The sequence below is a fragment of the Hypanus sabinus genome, chromosome 25 (assembly GCF_030144855.1).
Source record: "Hypanus sabinus isolate sHypSab1 chromosome 25, sHypSab1.hap1, whole genome shotgun sequence".
Lineage (NCBI taxonomy): Eukaryota > Metazoa > Chordata > Chondrichthyes > Myliobatiformes > Dasyatidae > Hypanus > Hypanus sabinus.
Window position 1 is genome coordinate 984,733 of NC_082730.1, and position 24,733 is coordinate 1,009,465.

At 49.9% G+C, this 24,733-nt stretch overlaps 1 protein-coding gene across 13 annotated transcripts in view; it reads left to right on the top strand.

Annotated features, from left to right (window-relative positions):
* LOC132380913 (zinc finger protein 436-like) overlaps positions 1-15,181 on the top strand; it is a 115,260-nt gene extending 100,079 nt beyond the window's left edge. For all 13 annotated transcript variants that reach the window (XM_059949840.1, XM_059949843.1, XM_059949839.1 and 10 more), the window contains 2 exons: positions 10,832-10,914; positions 12,549-15,181. In XM_059949840.1, coding sequence (XP_059805823.1) covers positions 12,551-14,887 — 2,337 coding nt within the window. In that variant the 5' untranslated portion in view covers positions 10,832-10,914; positions 12,549-12,550 and the 3' untranslated portion in view covers positions 14,888-15,181. The remainder of the gene's footprint in view (positions 1-10,831; positions 10,915-12,548) is intronic.
* Positions 15,182-24,733: the final 9,552 nt, after the last annotated feature.

Genomic DNA, 24,733 nt, shown 5'->3' on the forward strand with positions numbered 1-24,733 from the left:
GAGAGGTATTGGGGAGTGATTGGTATGGGGATAATTGGAGAGAGTGATTGGGGAGTGATTGGTATGGCGACAGTTGGAGAGAGGGATTGGGGAGTGCTTGGTATGCGGACAGTTGCAGAGAGGGATTGGAGAATGATTGGTATGGGGACCTTTGGAGAGAGGGATTGGGGAGTGATTGGTGTGGGGACACTTGGAGAGGTATTGGGGAGTGATTGGTATGGGGACATTTGAGACAGGGATTTGGGAGTGATTGGTATGGCGATAGTTGGATGGAGGGATTGGGGAGTCATTGGTATCGGGACAGTTGGAGAGAGGGATTGGGGAGTGATTGGTATGGGGACAGTTCGATAGAGGGATTGGGGAGTGATTGTTATGGGGACAGTTGGAGAGAGGTATTGGGGAGTGATTGGTATGGGGACAGTTGGAGAGGTATTTGGGAGTGCTTGGTATGGGGACATTTGAGACAGGGATTACAGAGTGATTGGTATGGGGACTGTTGGTGAGAGGGATTACGGAGTGATTGGTATGGGGACAGTTGGAGAGAGGGATTGGGGAGTGATTGGTATATGGACAGTTGGAGAGAGGGATTGGGGAGTGATTGGTGTATGGACAGTTGGAGAGAGGGATTGGAGAGTGATTGGTATGGGGACAGTTCGAAAGAGGGATTGGGGAGTGATTGTTATGGGGACAGTTGGATGGAGGGATTGGGGAGTGATTGGTATGGGGATAGTTGGATGGAGGGATTGGGGAGTCCTTGGTATCAGGACAGTTGGAGAGAGGTATTCGAGAGTGTTTGGAATGGGGACAGTTGGAGAGAGGGAGTTGTCAGTGATTGGTATGCGGACAGTTGGAGAGACAGATTGGAGAGTGATTGGTATGTGGACAGTTGGATGGAGGGATTGGGGAGTGATTGGTATCGGGACCGTTGGAGAGAGGGATTGGGGAGTGATTGGTATGCGGACCGTTGGAGAGAGGGATTTGAGAGTGTTTGGAATGGGGACAGTTGGAGAGAAGGATTGGAGGGTGATTCGAATGGGGACAGTTGGAGAGGTATTGCGGAGTGATTGGTACGGGGACAGTTGGAGAGTAAAATTGGGGAGTGATTGGTATGAGGACAGTTGGAGAGAGGAATTGGGGAGTGATTGTTATGGGGCAGTTGGATGGAGGGATTGGGGAGTGATTGGATTCGGGACAGTTGGAGAGAGGGATTGGGGAGTGATTGATATACGGACAGTTTAGAGCCAGACTGGAGAGTGATTGGTATGGGGATAGTTGGATGGAGGGATTTGGGAGTGATTGGTATCGGGACTGTTGGAGAGAGGAATTGGAGAGTGTTTGGAATGGGGACAGTTGGAGAGCGGGATTGGGGAGTGATTGGTGTATGGACAGTTGGAGAGAGGTATTAGGGAGTGATTGGTATGGGTACTTTGGACAGAGGGATCGGGGAGTGATTGGCATCCGGACATTTAGAGAGGATTTCGGGAGTGATTGGTATGAGGACAGTTGGAGAGAGGGATTGGCGAGTGATTGGTATGTGGACAGTTCGATGGAGGGATTGGGGAGTGATTGTTATGGGGACAGTTGGATGGAGGGATTGGGGAGTGATTGGTATCGGGACAGTTGGAGAAAGGGATTGGGGAGTGATTATTATGGGGACAGTTGGAGAGCTGGATTGGAGAGTGATTGGTATGGGGACAGTTGGAGAGGTATTTGGGAGTGCTTGGTATGGGGACATTTGAGACAGGGATTACAGAGTGATTGGTATGGGGACTGTTGGTGAGAGGGATTACGGAGTGATTGGTATGGGGACAGTTGGAGAGAGGGATTGGGGAGTGATTGGTATATGGACAGTTGGAGAGAGGGATTGGGGAGTGATTGGTGTATGGACAGTTGGAGAGAGGGATTGGAGAGTGATTGGTATGGGGACAGTTCGAAAGAGGGATTGGGGAGTGATTGTTATGGGGACAGTTGGATGGAGGGATTGGGGAGTGATTGGTATGGGGATAGTTGGATGGAGGGATTGGGGAGTCCTTGGTATCAGGACAGTTGGAGAGAGGTATTCGAGAGTGTTTGGAATGGGGACAGTTGGAGAGAGGGAGTTGTCAGTGATTGGTATGCGGACAGTTGGAGAGACAGATTGGAGAGTGATTGGTATGTGGACAGTTGGATGGAGGGATTGGGGAGTGATTGGTATCGGGACCGTTGGAGAGAGGGATTGGGGAGTCATTGGTATGCGGACCGTTGGAGAGAGGGATTTGAGAGTGTTTGGAATGGGGACAGTTGGAGAGAAGGATTGGAGGGTGATTGGAATGGGGACAATTGGAGAGGTATTGCGGAGTGATTGGTACGGGGACGTTTGAGACAGGGATTACGGAGTGATTGGTATGGGGACAGTTGGTGAGAGGGATTACGGAGTGATTGGTATGGGGACATTTGAGACAGGGATTACGGAGTGATTGGTATGGGGACAGTTGGTGAGAGGGTTTACGGAGTGATTGGTATGGGGACAGTTTGAGACAGGGATTTGGGAGTGATTGGTATGGGGACAGTTGGTGAGAGGGATTACGGAGTGATTGGTATGGGGACCGTTTGAGAGAGGGATTGGGGAGTGATTGGTATGGGGACCGTTGGAGAGAGGGATTGGAGAGTGATTGGAATGGGGTCAGTTGGAGAGGTATTTGGGAGTGCTTGGTATGGGGACATTTGAGACAGGGATTACGGAGTGATTGGTATGGGGTCAGTTGGTGAGAGGGATTACGGAGTGATTGGTATGGGGACATTTGAGACAGGGATTTGGGAGTGATTGGTATGGGGACAGTTGGAGAGAGGGATTGTGGAGTTATTGGTATGGGGACCGTTGGAGAGAGGGATTGGAGAGTGATTGGAATGGGGTCAGTTGGAGAGGTATTTGGGAGTGCTTGGTATGGGGACATTTGAGACAGGGATTACGGAGTGATTGGTATGGGGACAGTTGGTGAGAGGGATTACGGAGTGATTGGTATGGGGACATTTGAGACAGGGATTACGGAGTGATTGGTATGGGGACAGTTGGTGAGAGGGATTACGGAGTGATTGGTATGGGGACAGTTTGAGAGAGGGATTGGGGAGTGATTTGTGTATGGACAGTTTGAGAGAGGGATTGGGGAGTGATTTGTGTATGGACAGTTGGAGAGAGGTATTAGGGAGTGATTTGTATGGGTACTTTGGACAGAGGGATCGGGGAGTTATTGGCATCCGGACAGTTAGAGAGGATTTGGGGAGTGATTGGTATGAGGACAGTTGGAGAGAGGGATTGGAGAGTGATTGGTATGGGGACAGTTCGATAGAGTGATTGGTGAGTGATTGTTATGGGGACAGTTAGATGGAGGGATTGGGGAGTAATTGGTATCGGGACAGTTGGAGTTAGGGATTGGGGAGTGATTGGTGTATGGACAGTTGGAGAGAGGTATTAGGGAGTGATTGGTATGGGTACTTTGGACAGAGGGATCGTGGAGTGATTGGCATCCGGACAGTTAGAGAGGATTTCGGGAGTGATTGGTATGAGGACAGTTGGAGAGAGGGATTGGAGAGTGATTTTTATGGGGACAGTTGGATGGAGGGATTGGGGAGTGATTGGTATGGGGACCGTTTTAGAGAGGGATTGGGGGCTGATTGGTATGCGGACCGTTGGAGAGAGGGATTGGAGAGTGTTTGGAATGGGGACAGTTGGAGAGAGGGAGTTGGCAGTGATTTGTATGTGGACAGTTGGATACAGGGATTAGGGAGTGATTGGAGTGGAGATAGTTGGAGAGGTATTGGGGAGTGATTGGAATGGGGACAGTTGGAGAGAGGGATTGGTGAGTGATTTATATGGAGACATTTGGAGAGAGGGATTGGGGAGCGATTGGTATGGGGAAAGTTGGAGAGAGGGATTGGGGAGTGATTGGTACGGGGACGTTTGAGACAGGGATTACGGAGTGATTGGTATGGGGACAGTTGGTGAGAGGGATTACGGAGTGATTGGTATGGGGACATTTGAGACAGGGATTACGGAGTGATTGGTATGGGGACAGTTGGTGAGAGGGTTTACGGAGTGATTGGTATGGGGACAGTTTGAGACAGGGATTTGGGAGTGATTGGTATGGGGACAGTTGGTGAGAGGGATTACGGAGTGATTGGTATGGGGACCGTTTGAGAGAGGGATTGGGGAGTGATTGGTATGGGGACCGTTGGAGAGAGGGATTGGAGAGTGATTGGAATGGGGTCAGTTGGAGAGGTATTTGGGAGTGCTTGGTATGGGGACATTTGAGACAGGGATTACGGAGTGATTGGTATGGGGTCAGTTGGTGAGAGGGATTACGGAGTGATTGGTATGGGGACATTTGAGACAGGGATTTGGGAGTGATTGGTATGGGGACAGTTGGAGAGAGGGATTGTGGAGTTATTGGTATGGGGACCGTTGGAGAGAGGGATTGGAGAGTGATTGGAATGGGGTCAGTTGGAGAGGTATTTGGGAGTGCTTGGTATGGGGACATTTGAGACAGGGATTACGGAGTGATTGGTATGGGGACAGTTGGTGAGAGGGATTACGGAGTGATTGGTATGGGGACATTTGAGACAGGGATTACGGAGTGATTGGTATGGGGACAGTTGGTGAGAGGGATTACGGAGTGATTGGTATGGGGACAGTTTGAGAGAGGGATTGGGGAGTGATTTGTGTATGGACAGTTTGAGAGAGGGATTGGGGAGTGATTTGTGTATGGACAGTTGGAGAGAGGTATTAGGGAGTGATTTGTATGGGTACTTTGGACAGAGGGATCGGGGAGTTATTGGCATCCGGACAGTTAGAGAGGATTTGGGGAGTGATTGGTATGAGGACAGTTGGAGAGAGGGATTGGAGAGTGATTGGTATGGGGACAGTTCGATAGAGTGATTGGTGAGTGATTGTTATGGGGACAGTTAGATAGAGGGATTGGGGAGTAATTGGTATCGGGACAGTTGGAGAAAGGGATTGGGGAGTGATTGGTATGGCGATAGTTGGATGGAGGGATTGGGGAGTCATTGGTATCGGGACAGTTGGAGAGAGGGATTGGGGAGTGATTGGTATGGGGACAGTTCGATAGAGGGATTGGGGAGTGATTGTTATGGGGACTGTTGGAGAGAGGTATTGGGGAGTGATTGGTATGGGGACAGTTGGAGAGGTATTTGGGAGTGCTTGGTATGGGGACATTTGAGACAGGGATTACAGAGTGATTGGTATGGGGACTGTTGGTGAGAGGGATTACGGAGTGATTGGTATGGGGACAGTTGGAGAGAGGGATTGGGGAGTGATTGGTATATGGACAGTTGGAGAGAGGGATTGGGGAGTGATTGGTGTATGGACAGTTGGAGAGAGGGATTGGAGAGTGATTGGTATGGGGACAGTTCGAAAGAGGGATTGGGGAGTGATTGTTATGGGGACAGTTGGATGGAGGGATTGGGGAGTGATTGGTATGGGGATAGTTGGATGGAGGGATTGGGGAGTCCTTGGTATCAGGACAGTTGGAGAGAGGTATTCGAGAGTGTTTGGAATGGGGACAGTTGGAGAGAGGGAGTTGTCAGTGATTGGTATGCGGACAGTTGGAGAGACAGATTGGAGAGTGATTGGTATGTGGACAGTTGGATGGAGGGATTGGGGAGTGATTGGTATCGGGACCGTTGGAGAGAGGGATTGGGGAGTGATTGGTATGCGGACCGTTGGAGAGAGGGATTTGAGAGTGTTTGGAATGGGGACAGTTGGAGAGAAGGATTGGAGGGTGATTGGAATGGGGACAGTTGGAGAGGTATTGCGGAGTGATTGGTACGGGGACAGTTGGAGAGTAATTGGGGAGTGATTGGTATGAGGACAGTTGGAGAGAGGAATTGGGGAGTGATTGTTATGGGGCAGTTGGATGGAGGGATTGGGGAGTGATTGGATTCGGGACAGTTGGAGAGAGGGATTGGGGAGTGATTGATATACGGACAGTTTAGAGCCAGACTGGAGAGTGATTGGTATGGGGCAGTTGGATGGAGGGATTTGGGAGTGATTGGTATCGGGACTGTTGGAGAGAGGAATTGGAGAGTGTTTGGAATGGGGACAGTTGGAGAGCGGGATTGGGGAGTGATTGGTGTATGGACAGTTGGAGAGAGGTATTAGGGAGTGATTGGTATGGGTACTTTGGACAGAGGGATCGGGGAGTGATTGGCATCCGGACATTTAGAGAGGATTTCGGGAGTGATTGGTATGAGGACAGTTGGAGAGAGGGATTGGCGAGTGATTGGTATGTGGACAGTTCGATGGAGGGATTGGGGAGTGATTGTTATGGGGACAGTTGGATGGAGGGATTGGGGAGTGATTGGTATCGGGACAGTTGGAGAAAGGGATTGGGGAGTGATTATTATGGGGACAGTTGGAGAGCTGGATTGGAGAGTGATTGGTATGGGGATAGTTGGATGGAGGGATTGGGGAGTCATTGGTATGCGGACCGTTGGAGAGAGGGATTTGAGAGTGTTTGGAATGGGGACAGTTGGAGAGAAGGATTGGAGGGTGATTGGAATGGGGACAATTGGAGAGGTATTGCGGAGTGATTGGTACGGGGACATTTGAGACAGGGATTACGGAGTGATTGGTATGGGGACAGTTGGTGAGAGGGATTACGGAGTGATTGGTATGGGGACATTTGAGACAGGGATTACGGAGTGATTGGTATGGGGACAGTTGGTGAGAGGGTTTACGGAGTGATTGGTATGGGGACAGTTTGAGACAGGGATTTGGGAGTGATTGGTATGGGGACAGTTGGTGAGAGGGATTACGGAGTGATTGGTATGGGGACCGTTTGAGAGAGGGATTGGGGAGTGATTGGTATGGGGACCGTTGGAGAGAGGGATTGGAGAGTGATTGGAATGGGGTCAGTTGGAGAGGTATTTGGGAGTGCTTGGTATGGGGACATTTGAGACAGGGATTACGGAGTGATTGGTATGGGGTCAGTTGGTGAGAGGGATTACGGAGTGATTGGTATGGGGACATTTGAGACAGGGATTTGGGAGTGATTGGTATGGGGACAGTTGGAGAGAGGGATTGTGGAGTTATTGGTATGGGGACCGTTGGAGAGAGGGATTGGAGAGTGATTGGAATGGGGTCAGTTGGAGAGGTATTTGGGAGTGCTTGGTATGGGGACATTTGAGACAGGGATTACGGAGTGATTGGTATGGGGACAGTTGGTGAGAGGGATTACGGAGTGATTGGTATGGGGACATTTGAGACAGGGATTACGGAGTGATTGGTATGGGGACAGTTGGTGAGAGGGATTACGGAGTGATTGGTATGGGGACAGTTTGAGAGAGGGATTGGGGAGTGATTTGTGTATGGACAGTTTGAGAGAGGGATTGGGGAGTGATTTGTGTATGGACAGTTGGAGAGAGGTATTAGGGAGTGATTTGTATGGGTACTTTGGACAGAGGGATCGGGGAGTTATTGGCATCCGGACAGTTAGAGAGGATTTGGGGAGTGATTGGTATGAGGACAGTTGGAGAGAGGGATTGGAGAGTGATTGGTATGGGGACAGTTCGATAGAGTGATTGGTGAGTGATTGTTATGGGGACAGTTAGATGGAGGGATTGGGGAGTAATTGGTATCGGGACAGTTGGAGTTAGGGATTGGGGAGTGATTGGTGTATGGACAGTTGGAGAGAGGTATTAGGGAGTGATTGGTATGGGTACTTTGGACAGAGGGATCGTGGAGTGATTGGCATCCGGACAGTTAGAGAGGATTTCGGGAGTGATTGGTATGAGGACAGTTGGAGAGAGGGATTGGAGAGTGATTTTTATGGGGACAGTTGGATGGAGGGATTGGGGAGTGATTGGTATGGGGACCGTTTTAGAGAGGGATTGGGGGCTGATTGGTATGCGGACCGTTGGAGAGAGGGATTGGAGAGTGTTTGGAATGGGGACAGTTGGAGAGAGGGAGTTGGCAGTGATTTGTATGTGGACAGTTGGATACAGGGATTAGGGAGTGATTGGAGTGGAGATAGTTGGAGAGGTATTGGGGAGTGATTGGAATGGGGACAGTTGGAGAGAGGGATTGGTGAGTGATTTATATGGAGACATTTGGAGAGAGGGATTGGGGAGCGATTGGTATGGGGAAAGTTGGAGAGAGGGATTGGGGAGTGATTGGGATGGTGACAGTTGAAGAGAGGGATTGTGGAGTGATTTGTACGGAGACAGTTGGGATTTGGGAATGATTGGAGTGTGGACAGTTGGAGAGAGTCATTGGGGTGTGATTGGTATGCGGACAGTTGCAGAGTGGTGTTGCGGAGTGATTGGAATGGGGATAGTCGTAGTGAGTGATTGGGGAGTGTTTGGTATGGGGACAGTTGGAGAGAGGGATTGGGGAGTGATTGGAGTGTGGAGAGTTGGAGAGAGGTATTGGGGAGTGATTGGAGTGCGGACAGTTGGGCAGAAGGATTGCGGAGTGATTGGTATGGGGACGTTTGAGACGGATTAGGGAGTGATTGGTATGGGGACTGTTGGAGAGAGTGATTGTGGAGTGCTTGGTATGCGGACAGTTGCAGAGAGGGATTGGAGAGTGATTGGTGTGGGGACCTTTGGCGAGAGTGATTGGGGAGTGATTGGTGTGGGGACAGTTGGAGAGGTATTGGGGAGTGATTGGTATGGGGACATTTGAGACAGGGATTTGGGAGTGTTTGGTATCGAGACAGTTGGAGAGAGGGATTGGGGAGTGATTGGTATGGGGACAGTTGGAGAGAGGTATTGGGGAGTGATTGCAATGGGGAGAGATCGTGAGAGATGTTAGGATGCAGGGAGGTGGAGAAAGATTTTGGGGACAGTTGGGGATGTGTATAGGCTGAGAGAGGTGTTGAGTAGTGATTGGAATGGAAGCAGTGAGAGGGAGGTGATGGAGAATGGGATGGGTTGAAGAGATTGGGATGCGAACAAACATATTGCGCTTTTGGAGAGGGATTTAGATGGGGACAAGTGTGGCGAGGTGTTGGGAATAGATTGGGAATTGTAGAGACTTGTTGGGGAACGTTAGGGATGGGTACAGATTGGGATGTGAACCAGGGAAGAAAGTGGGGAGTGATTTGGATGTGGACAGATGGAGAGAAATGTTGGGAAGTGACTGGGGTGGGCATAATCGGAGAGAGATGGCAGGGAAAGATTAAGATTTGAACTGTTGAGCGAGCTATTAGAAAGAGATTGAGATTGGAGCAAGCGGAGAGAAGGGTTGGGAAGAAATTGGGATGGGGAGAATTGTTGGGGAGAGATTGGGAGGAGGACAGATGCAGAGAGGTGTTGGGAAGAGATTGAGATGCGGTCTGCCGGAGTGGGGAGACAGGCACAGAGTGACAGTGAGACCGAGGGAGACGGACATAGAGTGACGGTGAGAGAGTGGGAGACGGACACAGAGTGACGGTGAGAGAGGGAGACGGACACAGAGTGACGGTTAGATCGAGGGAGACAGACACAGAGTGTCGGTGAGAGATGGGGAGACGGACACAGTGTGACGTTGAGACCGAGTGGAACAGACACAGAGTGACAGTGAGAGAGACGGACAGAGTGACGGTGAGAGGGGGAGACGGACACAGAGTGACGGTGAGAGAGGGAGACGGACACAGATTGACGGTGAGAGATGGGGAGATGGACACAGAGTGACGGTGAGATCGAGGGAGACAGACACAGAGTGTCGGTGAGAGGGGGAGACGGACACAGAGTGACAGTGAGAGGGGGAGACAGACAGAGTGACAGTGAGAGAGAGGGAGACGGACACAGAGTGTCGGTGTGAGAGGGGGAGACGGTGAGAGAGTGGGAGACGGACACAGATTGACGGTGAGAGATGGGGAGACGGACACAGAGTGACGGTGAGATCGAGGGAGACAGACACAGAGTGTCGGTGAGAGATGGGGAGATGGACACAGAGTGACGGTGAGACCGAGGGAGACAGACACAGAGTGACGGTTAGACCGAGGGAGACAGACACAGAGTGTCAGTGAGAGAGAGGGAGATGGACACCGAGTGACGGTTAGACTGAGGGAGACGGACACAGAATGACGGTGAGAGAGGGAGACGGACACAGAGTGACAGTTAGACCAAGGGAGACAGACACAGAGTGACAGTGAGAGAGAGTGAGACGGACACCGAGTGACGGTGAGAGAGGAGGAGACGGACACAGAATGACGGTGAGAGAGGGAGACGGACACAGAATGACAGTTAGTCCGAGGGAGAGAGATATAGAGTGACAGTGAGAGAGAGGGAGACGGACACAGAGTGACAGTGAGAGAGGGGGAGACGGACACCGAGTGACGGTTAGACCGAGTGAGACGGACACAGAGTGACGTTGAGAGAGGAGGAGACGGACACAGAATGACGGTGAGAGAGGGAGACGGACACAGAGTGACAGTGAGAGAGGGGGAGACGGACACAGAGTGACGGTGAGACCGAGAGAGACAGACAGAGGTTGACTGTGAGAGAGCGGTAGACTGGGATGTTAGGCAAGAGAGGTGCAGAGGGTAAGATTTGCGGGAGTGGATGGAGAGAGGTACAGGAAGTGGTAGCGGGATAGAAAAAGAACAGGTTTGAGATGAGGAGAAGAAGGTGAGAGGTATGGAAGTGAGGGAATGTGGATAGAGAAAGAGGGAAAGAAAGGGACAGGGGAGTGACTTCGATTCTTGGGATTTGGGATAATGCAGTAGTGGGGGGAGGGACATTTCATGATGGGAGAGACTGGAACACAGGGGTCTTGTCCTCTGTTCCTTCTGTAGCAGGGTTTGCAGAGAGGGAGACTGAAACTCAACTGAAATATCCCCTTCTCCCTCAGGACCCCTGGACCAAGGAGTTCGAAAGCTGGCTTTGTCAGCCACTGACCAACTCTGGAACACTCTGGTTTAGAGAGTCACATTGGTGAGTGGAGAGGGCGAGTAGGATGGAGTAGAATGAGGGGTGAAAGAGAAGCGGTGGAAAAGGGAGTGTGAGATGCCAGTGAAGGTTTATTAGAGGTGTGTGGAGGGATCACCGATCTATGGGAGAGGCAGACATTTTGGTACTGGGATACAGTGCTTAACTTGCCTTGCATACTGTTCATACAGAACAGATCATTACACAGTGCTTTGATGTAGAACCTGGGAAAATAGTAATGCAGAATACAGTGTAATAGCTACAGAGAGAATGAAGATGTTGAGACCTCCATTGGTCAGGGTTGATCATGGATGTTTTGACCTGGCTGTCTAGATACACAAGCCTGGGCAGTACGATATGGAGAGCAAGCTGTTGCCCCTGCAGCAAGCTCCCCCTCTCTGTGCGTCTGATGTACCTAAAGGAGCGGCAGAGACTGATACAGTTTGGCACCAGCAGCATCACAGGAGTTTTGCTAATCAGCGTTGAACTCAATGTAGGACTGCCTTACAGGTTCCAGCTCTGGAACTTTTTCCTCGGGATTTGCTCCCAAAGCCTTCCCCATATGTGAGTATAGCTGCAATCAGTAGAAGTTTGAGATCAGAGTTTTCCTTCTCCTAGATGAGAAGCCAACTGTGGCTGCCTGAAAGGACTGGTTTTAAGGTGCTAATAGCCCACCGTTGCTCCTTCACCAGTCAGTAGAATTGGTTCTGCTGGGCTTAGTAGCTCAGCCACACATGAATGCCAGGAGTTGGACTCGGTTGTCAGAGGCTATCTGAGTTGCACGCCATTGGGAGCATTTAATAGGTTGTAGGAGCTTGTACCCACTACCACCCTGGCTATAAGAACCTAAAGTACCACAGAGAGAGTGCAGTGTGAGTAATCAATAACGTGCAGGATCATAGCAAGGTAGAATGTGAGACCAAGTATGTATCTTACCAGACAAGAAGTCCATTCAAGCTTGAGCACAGCAGGATAGAAGTTATCCTTGAGCACATGTTTTCAGGAACATGTGCTCATCCCCCCACCCTCCACTGAAATCAGTGACCAGCTCTTTTATTTTGATGACATGATGTTGTCTTGTCATTAAGCTCTCTACCTCCTTGTTTTTTGAGATACGGCCAGTGAAGTAGGGCAGAACTTGGTCATGCAGCTGTGAGTGTACAGGGAGTAGGGGGCTGCAACCTTACACGGCTGCCATGTTTAGAATCGTGGCAGATGTGTTGCTACCCATCGGTACTATCTGCGGTTTGTCAGTAAAGGGAGGCATTACCTCCCAGGATCCGGAGTTTGGAGGTGAGTTTTCTTGGAATTCTAGAATTGAATGTGAAAACATAGTCAATAAACAATAGTGTGACATTGGGAGACGGTGAGGGAGCACCAAACTCCCCTGTGGTAAGGAGGGTGGGGGGGGCATGAAGGAGCAGTGTGGTGAGGAGGGGGGGGGTAAGGGAGGGGAATAAGAGAGGGGGAAGGGCATTGATGAAGATAGGGTGGGGGACAATAGTGAAAGAGGTATGAGGCAAGATGATGTGAGGTGAGGGGAGGGAGAGTGAGGGAAGGACTGGGGAGCTCTGTGCCTATTCCCCGCATCCATCTTTGACTCTCTGCTGCCCTTTCTCTCCCTTCCCATCCCCACACAGCAATGTCATCTCCACCATGTCCTCAGCTGTCCAGGACTCCCGACGGCGATCGGGACCCCTCTCCCCCTGCAGTGGGGCAAGAGGCGGGGGAGCCCCGTCCATCTTGTTTCATCACATCCCCGAGGTCGCCAGCAACAGCAGCAGCCAAAATCACAGCAGAGGAGGAGCTTTCTACTCCTAGGACGTCTACACAGGAGGAGGGGCTGGTGTGGACCCCCAGGCAGGAGGAGGAGGGGGACGAGCTCTATTCCACCCATCCTGACCCTGAAACTGACCCCGATGCCGACCCTGAAACTGATCCCGATGCTGACCCTGACCCTGACCCCTTCGAGGAGGCAGGATGGGGTGGCGACTCTTCCCCCAGACTTCCTGAGCCCCCTGATTCAGAGGGACTGCGGGAGGGGTTCTCTCCACCCCTGCTGGGACAGAATGGGGCAGCGACGGAACCCCTCCCACATGCCGGTGTGGAAGAAGAGGAGGAGGGGGTGAAGCGCCAGCGCCGGCCCAACCGCTTCCCGTGCCCAGAGTGCGGCAAGGGTTTTGCCTGCCCCTCCCACCTGGAGCGGCACCTCCGTACTCACACTGGCGAGCGCCCTTTTGAGTGCTCCGTCTGCGGAAAGACGTTCGCCACCCTCAGCCACCTGGCCCTGCACCGGCCCCGACACGGGGCCCCCCGTCCCTTTGAGTGCGCCATCTGCGGCCGCTGTTACCCCACCTACTCGGAGCTCTCCTCCCACCAGCGTTTCCACAGTGGGCGCCGTCCCTATCCCTGCCAGCTGTGCCCCAAGCGCTTTTACACTTCCAGCGAACTGCGAGCTCACCAGCTGGCCCACACCGGTGAGCGACCCCACCCCTGTTCTGCCTGCGGCAAGCGCTTCGGCCGGCTGGGGCACCTGCTGGAGCACCAGCGCACCCACACCGGTGAGCGGCCCTTCGAGTGTCCGCTCTGTGGCAAGCGTTTCCACTCCAGCAGTAACCTGACTCGGCACCGCCGCTTCCACAGCGGTGAGCGCCCCTTTGCCTGCGGCGAGTGCGCCAAGCGCTTCTTCACCTCTGGGGACCTTCGACGGCACCAACAGACTCATGGCGGTGAGCGTCCTTTCTGCTGTGGCGAGTGCCCCCGCCGCTTTTACCGTTCCGGTGACCTGGTCAAGCACCAGCGCACCCACGGCGCCGAGCGGCCCCATGGCTGCCCGTCCTGCGGCAAGCGTTTCTGCACTGGCAGCGAGCTGAAGATCCACGCCCGCTTCCACAGCGGCGAGCGCCCCTTCCCCTGCTCCCAGTGTCCCAAGCGCTTCTACACAGCCAGCGAGCTTCGGGTGCACGGGCGCACTCACACTGGTGAGCGTCCCTACTGCTGTCCACTCTGCGGCAAGTCTTTCTACCGCTCTGGTGACCTCAGCAAGCACCGTCGCACCCACACTGGCATCAAACCCTTCGCCTGCAACCACTGCCCCAAGCGCTATTACACCTCCAGTGAGCTGGGTGTGCACTGCCGTACCCATACCGGCGAAAAACCCTTCCGCTGTCAGCTCTGTGCCAAGGGTTTCTACACAGCCAGTGTGCTGGCCAAGCACAGGCTGACCCACGCTGCCTCGCCCAGCGGCCTCTTCCAGTGCCGCCTCTGCCCCCAGCGCTGCCCCAGCGCCGCCCGCCTACGTCTGCATGAGCGCCAGCACTCTGGCGAGCCCGCTTTCCAGTGCGGCGTGTGCCAGCGCCGCTTCTACACCGCAGGCGGCCTCAGCAAACACCAGAACGTGCACGATCCAGAGGCGGTGGCGGCTGCGGCTGCTCAACAGCGACTGGCCGACGCCCGCACCCAGCAGTTGGCCGAAGCGGCTGAGCGGCAACTGGAGGAGGTGCGTGCTCAGCAGCACGTATCTGAGGTCATAGCCACCATGCCTGACCCCACCCTCAGCGCCCGTCCTCCACCCGCCCTCTTCGAGTGCGGCATGTGCAAGCGAGGCTTCAGTTCCTGGGCCGAGCTGCTGGCCCATCAGCCGCAGCATGAGGGCGAGCGGGCGGTGCAGTGCGCCACCTGCCGCCAGCTCTTTGTAGCACCGGCAGGCAGCGAGGAGGGGGGGGGCTCAGCAGGCCTGGGGACGGGAGGGGGTGGGAGCGAGCCCGAGGACACACACTGTCCCCTGTGCCGGGGACACTTGGCTAGTTTCGACATCGGCGGCTTCGGCCTGGGCGTCTCCAACTTCGAGCTTTGCCTGCAGGGGGCCTTCCCTGGCGGCCCCACCCCCGGATGGGACGGCACCCCTGTGGGGGACCTGTGTGGGCAGGGTGCTCTCGCCCACCCCTCTGCCTGGCAGGGGGGCACTGGAGGGCAGTAGCTGGGTAATGGCGAAGGGGATGGCGGGGAGTGGAGCGGCCTAGGGTTGGGAGAACTCGCTGTGTTTTCACCCCTTCTTTCCTCCTTAACCAATCCTTACAGCAACTGGGGAGCAGAGAAAGGACGTTCAGTGAGGATAGTGAGTGTGAGAGGGAGGAGTGCAGTGAGTGTGTCAAAGTCCGAATGAATGTCACCGTGAGAGTCGGTCAGAGAGAGAATGCCTGAATGTGTCGGTGAGAACAAGTGTCTGAAAGAGTGATTGAGTCAGTGCGCGTGAATGGAAAGCAGGGAGAGGGTGAATAAGGCAGAGTGTGTGAAAGAGGCAGAGCAAGTGAATGAGTCTGAACACATGAAGCAGAGAAACTGAGTGGAAGATGGGTGAATAAAGCAGAGAGAGAGTGGGGAGAAAGGGAGTGAGTGAATCAGTGAATAAATGAATCAAAGAGGGTGTATAAGTTGCAAAGAGAGTGGAAGGCAGAGGATGATGGGGAGAGGAGCTGAGTAAGTCCAAAGCCAATCGATACCACTGTGCCCCTCCCTCGACCAGCCCCCCTCCCTTTGCTGAGGGGTACTGAGCCCACCGTGCCCCTCCCTCCAATAGTGCTGCCGGGGCAGGATACTGAGCCAAGCTACCACAGGAATCAGGCAGCTGTGGGGGTGGGGGTGGGGTGGGGGGGGTTAGCCGGAGGAGCTTACTCCAATGACCAAGCCCCCTTATGTCTCGATCTGTTGCTTCTCCTCTGTACAATGTGAATTAAAATGGAAGGTGATAATACAAACCTCATAGTGGTTGGTTCTCTGTGTCTGGAGGGGGTGTGGAACGTTAGATTATGTCCAATTAGAGATCAGGAGCATGACAAGAAAATACATTTTCACTTAGGGTCGTGGCTGAAGATTAAAAAGTCAGCACTTTGCAGCAGTTTTTCAGAGTTGGACTGCACCCAATCAGTAAAAGGGATTCATTAGAAAGGGTGATTAAAAATAAGACATGGACAATCGGGGTGGTCATTGTTGGAGCGGCCATTCTGTGAGTGGCTTTGGCTTATCAAGCTTGAGCAAGGTAAGTATCTGGTAAGTTTCTTCATCTTCTTTATTCCTCATCAGTTATTGCAGGGAGAATACTCTGGGTGTTTTGTTCTGTGTGATATGTGGGAATTCTGGGAGACCTCCAGCCTCCCAGGTAACTACATCTGTACCAGGTACCAAGCTGCAACTCATCAGAGAATCTGTTAAAGGAACTGGAGCTGCAGTTCAATGACCTTCAGCTCATAAGGGAGATGGAGGAAGTGTTAGATAAGAGCTACAGGGAGATAGTCACCCTTAGGTTGCAGGAGGCAGGTAACCGGGTGACTGCCAAGAGAAGGATGGGAATGGGCATCCAGTGCAAAGTAATCCTGTGCCCATTCCTCTCAATACGTATACCACTTTGGATAGTATTATGGTGGGGGGAGGGCTGTTGGGGGGAGCCGCAGACCAGGTCTCTGTCGTTGTGGCTCAGAAGAGAACAGAGGTGAAGAGCACTGCAGAGGTGATAGGACATTCCGTTGGAATAGAGGCAAGATTGGGTGTGGTAGAGACACCTGGAGGGTATGTTGTCTCCAAGGAGCCAGGATCGGGGATGTCTCGGATCAGGTCTACGGTATTCTAAAGGAGGAGGCTGAGCAGCCAGAAGTCTGAATATATATTGGCGTCAATGACAGGTGGGAAAGGTGAAGGGGTCTTGAAGAGAGATTTTATGGACCTAGGTAGAAAGCTGAAAACAGGACCTCCAGGGTAGTAATCTCTGGATTGCTGCCTATGCCACAGACCAGTGAGGTCAAGAGTAGGATGATTTGGCAGATGAATGCATGGCTCAGAAAATAGTGAAGGGGACTGGGTTTCAGATTATGGATCACTTGAATCTATTCTAGGGAATGTACGGCCCATACAAAAGGGACCAGTTACACCTGAACCTGAGGGGGATCAATATCATTGTGGGCACTTTTGCTAGAGCTGTTCAGGAGGTTTTGTCAGGGGATGGGAACCGGAGTGATAATGCTGTAGATGGGGTAGTTAGTTTACATATGGTAATGTGTAATGAAACTGCTATCAAGGAGAGGCTGATGATAGGGCAAAATTGCAGTTAACAGAATCTAGTGATTCTTGAAAGATCATTTCTAAAACCTCCACAGTCTTCAGCTCACTCCTTCAGAACCCTGGGGTGTAGTCCATCTGGTCCAGGTGACATATCTGCCTTCAGACCTTTCAGCGTCCCAAGTGCCTTCTCCTTTGTGATAGCAACTGCATACACTTCTGCCCCTGACACTCCCGAATTTCTAGCACACAGCGACTTCACAATGAAGATTGATGCAAAATACACGTAAAATTCATCCACCATTTCTTTTCTCTCCCCCCCCCCCCATTACTACCTCTCTAGCATCATTTTCCAGTGGTCAGATATGCACTTTTATCTCTCTCTTACTCTTTACTATATATATCTTGAAAAAAAAACTTTTGGTATCCTGATTGATAATATTGGTTAACTTCTCTTCATATTTAATCTTTTCTCTCCTTATGGCTTTTTTTACTTGATTTCTCTTGGTCTTAAAAAGCATCCTAATCCTCTAACATCCGACTAGTTTTTGCTATACAGTATTAAATGCCTTCTCTTCCCTTAATACTGTCTCTGACTTCCCTTCTCAGCTACAGTTGCCTCCTCATTATTTTGGAATATTCCTTCATCTTTGGGATGTGTTTTTCCTGTGCCTTCCAAATTGTTCCCAGAAACTCCAGCCATTGCCATTCTACCATCACCCCTGCTAGTTTCACCTTCCAATCAACTTTGGCTCTTTCTTCTCGCACGCCTCTGTAATTGCCTTTACTGCACTGTAATACTGTTACACATGACTTTATCTTCTCCATCTCCATCTGCAGGGTGAGTCCTGTCATATTATGAATACTGTCTCCTGAGGGTTCCTTAACTGAAGCTGAGAACCTTTCCCCTAGTGAGCTCAACTACAAGCTGCTCTAAAATGCCATCTCGTGGACATTCTACAAATTCTCTCGGGATCCAGCACCAACCTCATTTTCTCAATCTACCTGCATATTGAAAAACCCCATGACTATTGTAACATTGCCCTTTTTACATGCATTTTCTATCTTCCACTGTAATTTGTATCCCACATCCTGGCTACTGTATGGAGGCCTGTATGTAACTCCCATTAGGATCTTTTTACCCTTACATTTTCTTAATTCCAACCACAAGGATTCTCCATCTTCCTATTCTATGTCACCTGTTTCTAATGATTTCATTTCATTTTTTACCAACAGGGTTACCCCACACCCTCCGCCTATTTTCCTGTCTATAAAATATGATGTGTTAAGCTCCCAACTGTGATCTTTCGACCACAACTCAGTGACGCCCACAACGTTGTACCTGCCAATCTCTAACTGCACTACAAGATCGTGAATGGGCAAAAAGATGGCAGATGGAATATAGTGTTGAGAAATGTGCAATAAATGCAAATTGGTAAAATGGACAGTAGTGCAGACTATTACCTAAATGGGGAGAAAATTCAAACATCAAAGGTGAAGACACAAATCAGGCTGCACTTGGAGTATTGTCAACAGTTTTGGGCCCTATATCTCAGAAAGGATATGTTGTCATTGGAGAGTCCAGAGGAAATTCACAAGGATCATTCTGGGAATAAAGGAGTTAACATATTAGGAGTGTTGGCAGCTCACTGGAATTTTGAAGAATGCAGGAGGGTCTCATTGAAACCTACCGAATGTTGAAAAGACTAGATAAAGTGGATGTGGAGAGAATGTTTCTTATGGTGGATAACACAGATACATGATTTTTTAAATTCAAAGGTTGGGAAACAAATTAGTTTTACATTTTAATAAAATTATGCTAGCTTCAGTCATCAAAAAATGTTTGTTTTGAGGTGATTTAAAAAGTGAGCAGGACCTTTTGGGACTTTTCAGAGGGCTTCAGTTAATATGAGTATTCACTTGCTTCATGATAAGGCAGCGTGAGATTTACAAAGAATTCACGGCCTTTCTGGACTTTTAGAGTTGGCTTCAGTTATCACGATTTATTAGGTACTTGGCAAATACCAATAAAATGAAGATTGGTTTAAGTGGAGCCGCCATTGTGCGAGTGGGCCAGTGTTAGACAGGAAGGTTTGAGGTTTTGTGTCAAGAGGCTTAGGGATGAAGAGGCAAAGGCCAAGACCCTTCTGCAGGAAAAGATGGGTCAAAGGATGGAGCAGTTGCTGTACAGGTAGATACAGTGTGTAGAGAGACTGTGAGAAGGTACAGACAGTTGATAAGGCAAAATTGCAGTTAGTGGTATGGGTTCAAGTGTGTCTATTTTAATGAAAGAAGAATCAGGAACAAGGCTGATAAACAGTGAGTATCAGTCAATACATGGAACTATGATGTTGTGGTCATTATGGAGACTTGGCTGTCACAAGGGCAGGAATGGCTGCTGGATGTTCTGAGGTTTAGATGTTTTAAAAGAGACGGAGGGATGTAAATGAGGTGAAGGAATGGCATTGCTATTCAGGGATAGTATCACAGCTGAAGAAAGGGAGGACGTTTTGGAATGGTTACCTATTGAGTCAGTGTGGGTAGAAGTCAGAAACAGGAGGGAGAAATCACTCCTCTTGGGGCTATTTTATGGACCCTTTCCCACTCCCCCAATAGCGACAGGGACGTGGAGGAACAGATCAGGAGGCAGAATTTGGAAAGGTGTGAAAATGACGAGGTTGTTGTCATAGAGGACTTTCCTAATATTGATTGGCGCCTCCTTAGTGCAAAAGGTTTGGATAGGACTGAATTTGGTAGCTTTGTCATGGAAGGATTCTTGACACAATATGTAGACAGGCCAACTAGAGAGAATATATTGGATTTGGTGTTGGGTAAGGAACAAGGTCAAGTGTCAGATCTCAGTGGGAGAGCATTTTGGAGACTGTGACCACAACACCCTGACCTTTATTATAGCCTTGGACAGGAAAAAGAACAGACAGTATGGTAAAGTATTTAACTGGAGGGGGGCAGTAATTATAATACTTTTAGGCAGGAACTGGGGAACATAAATTGGAAACAAATGTTCTCAGAGAAATGAACAACAAAAATGTGGAGGTTTTTAGGGTTCTGAATAAGTTTGCCCCATTGAAGCAGGAAATGGATGTAGGGTGGAAGAACCGTGGTTGACAAGAGATGTGGAACACCTATCAAAAGGAAGGGAGAAGTTTACTTAAGGTTGAAGAAGCAAGGATCAGACAGGGCTCTAGAGAGTTGTAAGGTAGCCAGGAAGGAGCTGAAGATGCACTTTGAAGAGCTAGAAAGGGGCATGAGAAGGCATTGGTGAGTAAGATTAAGGAAAATCCCAAGGCAATCTACACCTATATGAAGAACAGAATGGCCAGAGTAAGGGTAGGACTGATCAGGGATAGAAGAGGAATCATGCCTGGAGTTGAAAGAGGTAGGGGAGGTCTTTAATGAATACTTTGCTGATACACTTGACATTGAGTAAGGGGATGTACTGGAACTTTTTTAAAATCGTCAGGACAGACAAGTTATTGGGGCCCTACGGGATATACAAGGGAAGAGATTGTTGAGCCTTGGTGATGGTCTTTGTGTCTTCACTGTCCACAGGAGTAGCACTAGATGATTGGAGGGTGACAAATATTGTTCATTTTTTTCAAGTAAGAGAGTGGGGATAAACCTGGCAATTAAAGACCAGTGAGTCTTCAGTGGCGGGCAAATTATTGGAAAAGATTCTTAGAGACAGGATTATAAGTATTTGGAGAAGTATTGTCTGATTAGCTATAGTTAGCGTGGCTTTGTGAGGAGCAAGTCATTCCTCAAGAGTCTAATTGAATACTTTGAGGATGTGACAAAGCACATTGATTAAGGTAGAGCAGTGGAAGTGGTGTACACGATATGGATTCTTGTAAAGCATTTGATAAAGTTTCCCATGGTAAGCTGATACAGAATGTCAGGAGGCATGGAATCCAGGAAAACTTGGCTGTGTGGATAGAGAGCTCCTACACCCCGTCCACCAGAAAAAAAAAGCAGGATCTCCCAGTAGCCACTTATTTTAATTCCACTTCCCATTCCCATTCCAATATGTCTATCTATGGCCTCCTCCACTATCATGATGAGACTATACTGAGGTTGGAGGAACAACACATTATATTCCGTCTGGATAGCCTCCAACCTGATGGCATGAACATCAGTTTCTCGAACTTTCAGCATTGCCCTCCTCTCTTTCACCATTCCCCAGCCCCTTTCCCCTCTCTCACATCTCCTTGCCCACCCATTGCCTCCTTCTGGTGTTCCTCCCCCTTTTGTTTCTTCCATGGCCGTTTGTCCTCTACTATCAGACCCTCTTCTCCAGCCCTGTATCTCTTCCACCAATTAACTTCCTAGCTATTTATTTCATCCCTTGCCCTTCATGTTTCACTTATCACCTTGTGTTTCTCTCTCTCCTTCCCCCTCTTTTAAATCTACTCCTTAGCATTTTTCTCCAGTCCTGCCAATGCGTCTTGGTCCAAAATGTCATCTGTACTCTTTTCCATAAATGCTGTCTGGCCTGTTGAGTTCCTCCAGCATTTTGTGTGTGTTGTGTAGTTAGAGAATTGGCTTGTCCATAGAAGGCAGAGGGTGATAGTAGATGAAGCTTATTCTGCCTGGATGTTGGTGACCATTGGTTTTCTCCCCTGCTCTTTATAAGTGACTTGGCTGAGGAAGTGGACAGGTAGATTAATAAGTTTGCAGATGTCATAAAGGTTGGTGGAGTTGTGGATAGTATGGAGGATTGTTGTAGGTTACAGAGCTGGTATGAGAAATGGCAAATGGAATTCAACCTTGAAAAGTGAAGTGATTGATTTTGGAAGGTCAAATTTAAAGAAAGAATACAGGGACAGAAGACATGACCTGCCCTGCACAATGCCATGCTGAATGTCTCTATTAAGTCAATGCTTTTCCAGATGTGAGATGGATAGTGTAGAAGGTTGTTGTAGTTTACAACAGTATATTGACAGGATTCAGAGTTGGGCTGAGAAGTGGCAGATGGAGTTCAACTCAGAAAAGTGTGAAATGATTCCTTTTGGAAGGTGGAATTTGAAGGCAGAATATAGGGTTAATGGTAGGATTATTAGCAGTGTGGAGGAACACAGGGATCTTGGGGCCCATATCCATAGATCCTTCAAAGTTGCAGTGCAAGTTGATAGAGTGGTTAAGAAGGCGTTTAGTATGCTGGGGAATTGAGTTCGAGAGCCATGAGGTAATGACTCGGCTCTGTAAAACCCTGGTCAGACCACACTTGGAATTTACAGTTCATTTCTGGCCACCTCATTATAGGAAGGATGTGGAAGCTTTAGTGAGGGTGCAGAGGAGATTTACCAGGATGCTGCTTTGCTTAGAGGGCATGTTTTATGAAGCTAGGTTGAATGAGTTAAGGCATTTCTCTTTGGAGTGAAGGGGGATGAGAGATTACTGTTATGGGTGTACAAGATAAGTGGGGAATTGAGTTCGAGAGCCATGAGGTAATGATATCAAGTGGACAGCCTGAGATATTTTTCCCAGGGCAGAAATTGCTAATACAGGGAAGCATAGCTTTAAGCTGATTTGTTAGAAAGTACAGTACAGGGGGAATATCAGATGTAATTTCTTTATACAGAGTGGTGGGTGTGCGGAATGCCCTGCCAAGTGTGATAGTAGAGGTAGATACATTAGGGTCATTTAAGAAATTCTTAGATAGGCACATGGATGATAGAAAATGGAGGGCTATGTAGGAGGGAAGGATTAGGTTGATCTTGGAGTAGATTAAAAGGTCGACACAACATAGTGGGCCTAAGGCCTGTACTGTGCTGTAATGGTCAATGTTCTATATGAGATAATTGTTGCTATGTCAAGAATAACGTTGGAGGTCAAATTTTGGAGCAATGGCGACGTGACTTTCCCACAATGCCGCGCAGCGGCGCAAGTGCCCTACTTATTGAAAGATTGAGCCGAATATGTAGATACAACCGGAAGCCATTTGCACTTTTCTGCTTTTTTTTCCCTTTCTGTATTCCACCCCTCTCCTCTGCAGAAAGCCGCTGATTGCAAGGGTGGGCATTGCATGCAAAATAAAACCAAAGTGGGAAGGAGAGAGAAAACGAGCTGCTGAATAGCCACGCAGCAATGGCAGAGTGAGTGGACAAAGGGCGGGGGAGAACACACTGCGTCGATTGTAAGCCTGCGATATGCGGCGGCCTCCCCCTCCGAAGCACCAACGCTGTCCGCACTGATCCACTGTAGGGGCACATTCACCCCCTTCGCAGTGCACGCCAAACAACCCCTGTTGCACACACGCACCCTCCCCTCGTGCAGGCGCAAACATTCCTGTTCCACACCCGCATCCCTGTCAGTTGCACACGTCCATCCTTTCCCTCGGTGTTGAAAAATTCAGTCCCGTTGCACGTCTTCACACTCTGTTGCACATCCACTCTTCCTCTCAATCACACATCTTCTGCCCCCTCCCTCAACTATCTCGATCGATGTGCGTGCGCACGTACTGTCGCTGTGCACGCTCACTCCGTTGCATGCGGGCGTGCACGACAACCCTCTGCCGCAGCTCCACGGTCTCTCCCCTCTCTGCTTTCTCCCTCCCCCCCCCCCCACCTCCTTAATGCTTTCCCCCCCCCCGACCCCTTCTCCATCTCCTGCCCCCCAATTCCTGTACGCTGCCCTGCGTGTATATCCCGTATAAATCTGCCTGCTACCATGAGAGCCCCAGGTCTCGCAGTGACGGTGATGTGAGAGGCACCTAACCTTTACTCCCCGGACAGAAGGGCGGAGTGAGTCCACAAGGCTGCAGGTTAAAGTGCTACCAACTAGTAAAAGGGGATTTCCTGTCGGAACGAAGTAGGAGAGACCACCTGCCGCCACTCGGCTCCATTGCTCCTACCAGTGTTCTTATCCTGTTGTCCTCTATAAATCCCCAACTAACGCCACTGCCTTATGTCAGTCCTCACACTAACGCCACTGCTCCACTCTCACCTGATAGTCCCATGTCACTCCCCAAACTATAGAGAGAGGGTGACTCAGCAAGAAAATAGGCTCATCAGATCAACCTGAGTTTGCTGCTATATTGCGCAGCAAGGCCCCATCAGCCTGCATTTGGCTCGTAGACAGAGGTGGAGGAGATCTTAAATGGATTTTTTGCATCTATATTTACTTGGGAGACAGACACACAGTCTATAGGACTGGCAAAACTGTAGTGAGATCATGGGCTGTATCCGATTACGGAATAGGAGATGCTTACTGTTTTCAGCCATTTTAGAGTAGGTAAATCCCCAGGACCTGACAAGGTGCCCCCTTGGACCTTGCAGGAGGCTACTGTAGAAATTTCAGGCCGTACAGAGGTATTTAAAACATCCTTAACCACAGATGAGGAGATGTAGATAGCTAATGTTCTATTGTTCAAGAAAAGCGCTAAGAATAAACTGGGAGATTACAGGGCCGGTCAGCCTGACGTCTGTATGTCTAAACTATTGGAAGGTAATCTTAGCAACAGGCTATACAAGTATTTAGACAGACAGAGCCCAATTAGCGAAGGTTAACATGGCTTTGTGTGTGGTAGGTGGTGAAGAGGTTTCAAAGAAGGTTGATGAAGGAAAGGTAATAGATGTTCTCTAAATAGACTTTAGTAAGGCTAGTGGTGAGCCACAGGGAGCGGTGCTGGGTTCATTGTTGTTTCTCATTGGTATGAATGATTCAGATGACAATCTGATAAACTGAATCAGCAAATTTGCAGATGATACTAATATAGGATGCATAAATGGACAGTGGAGAAGACTATCAAAGCTTG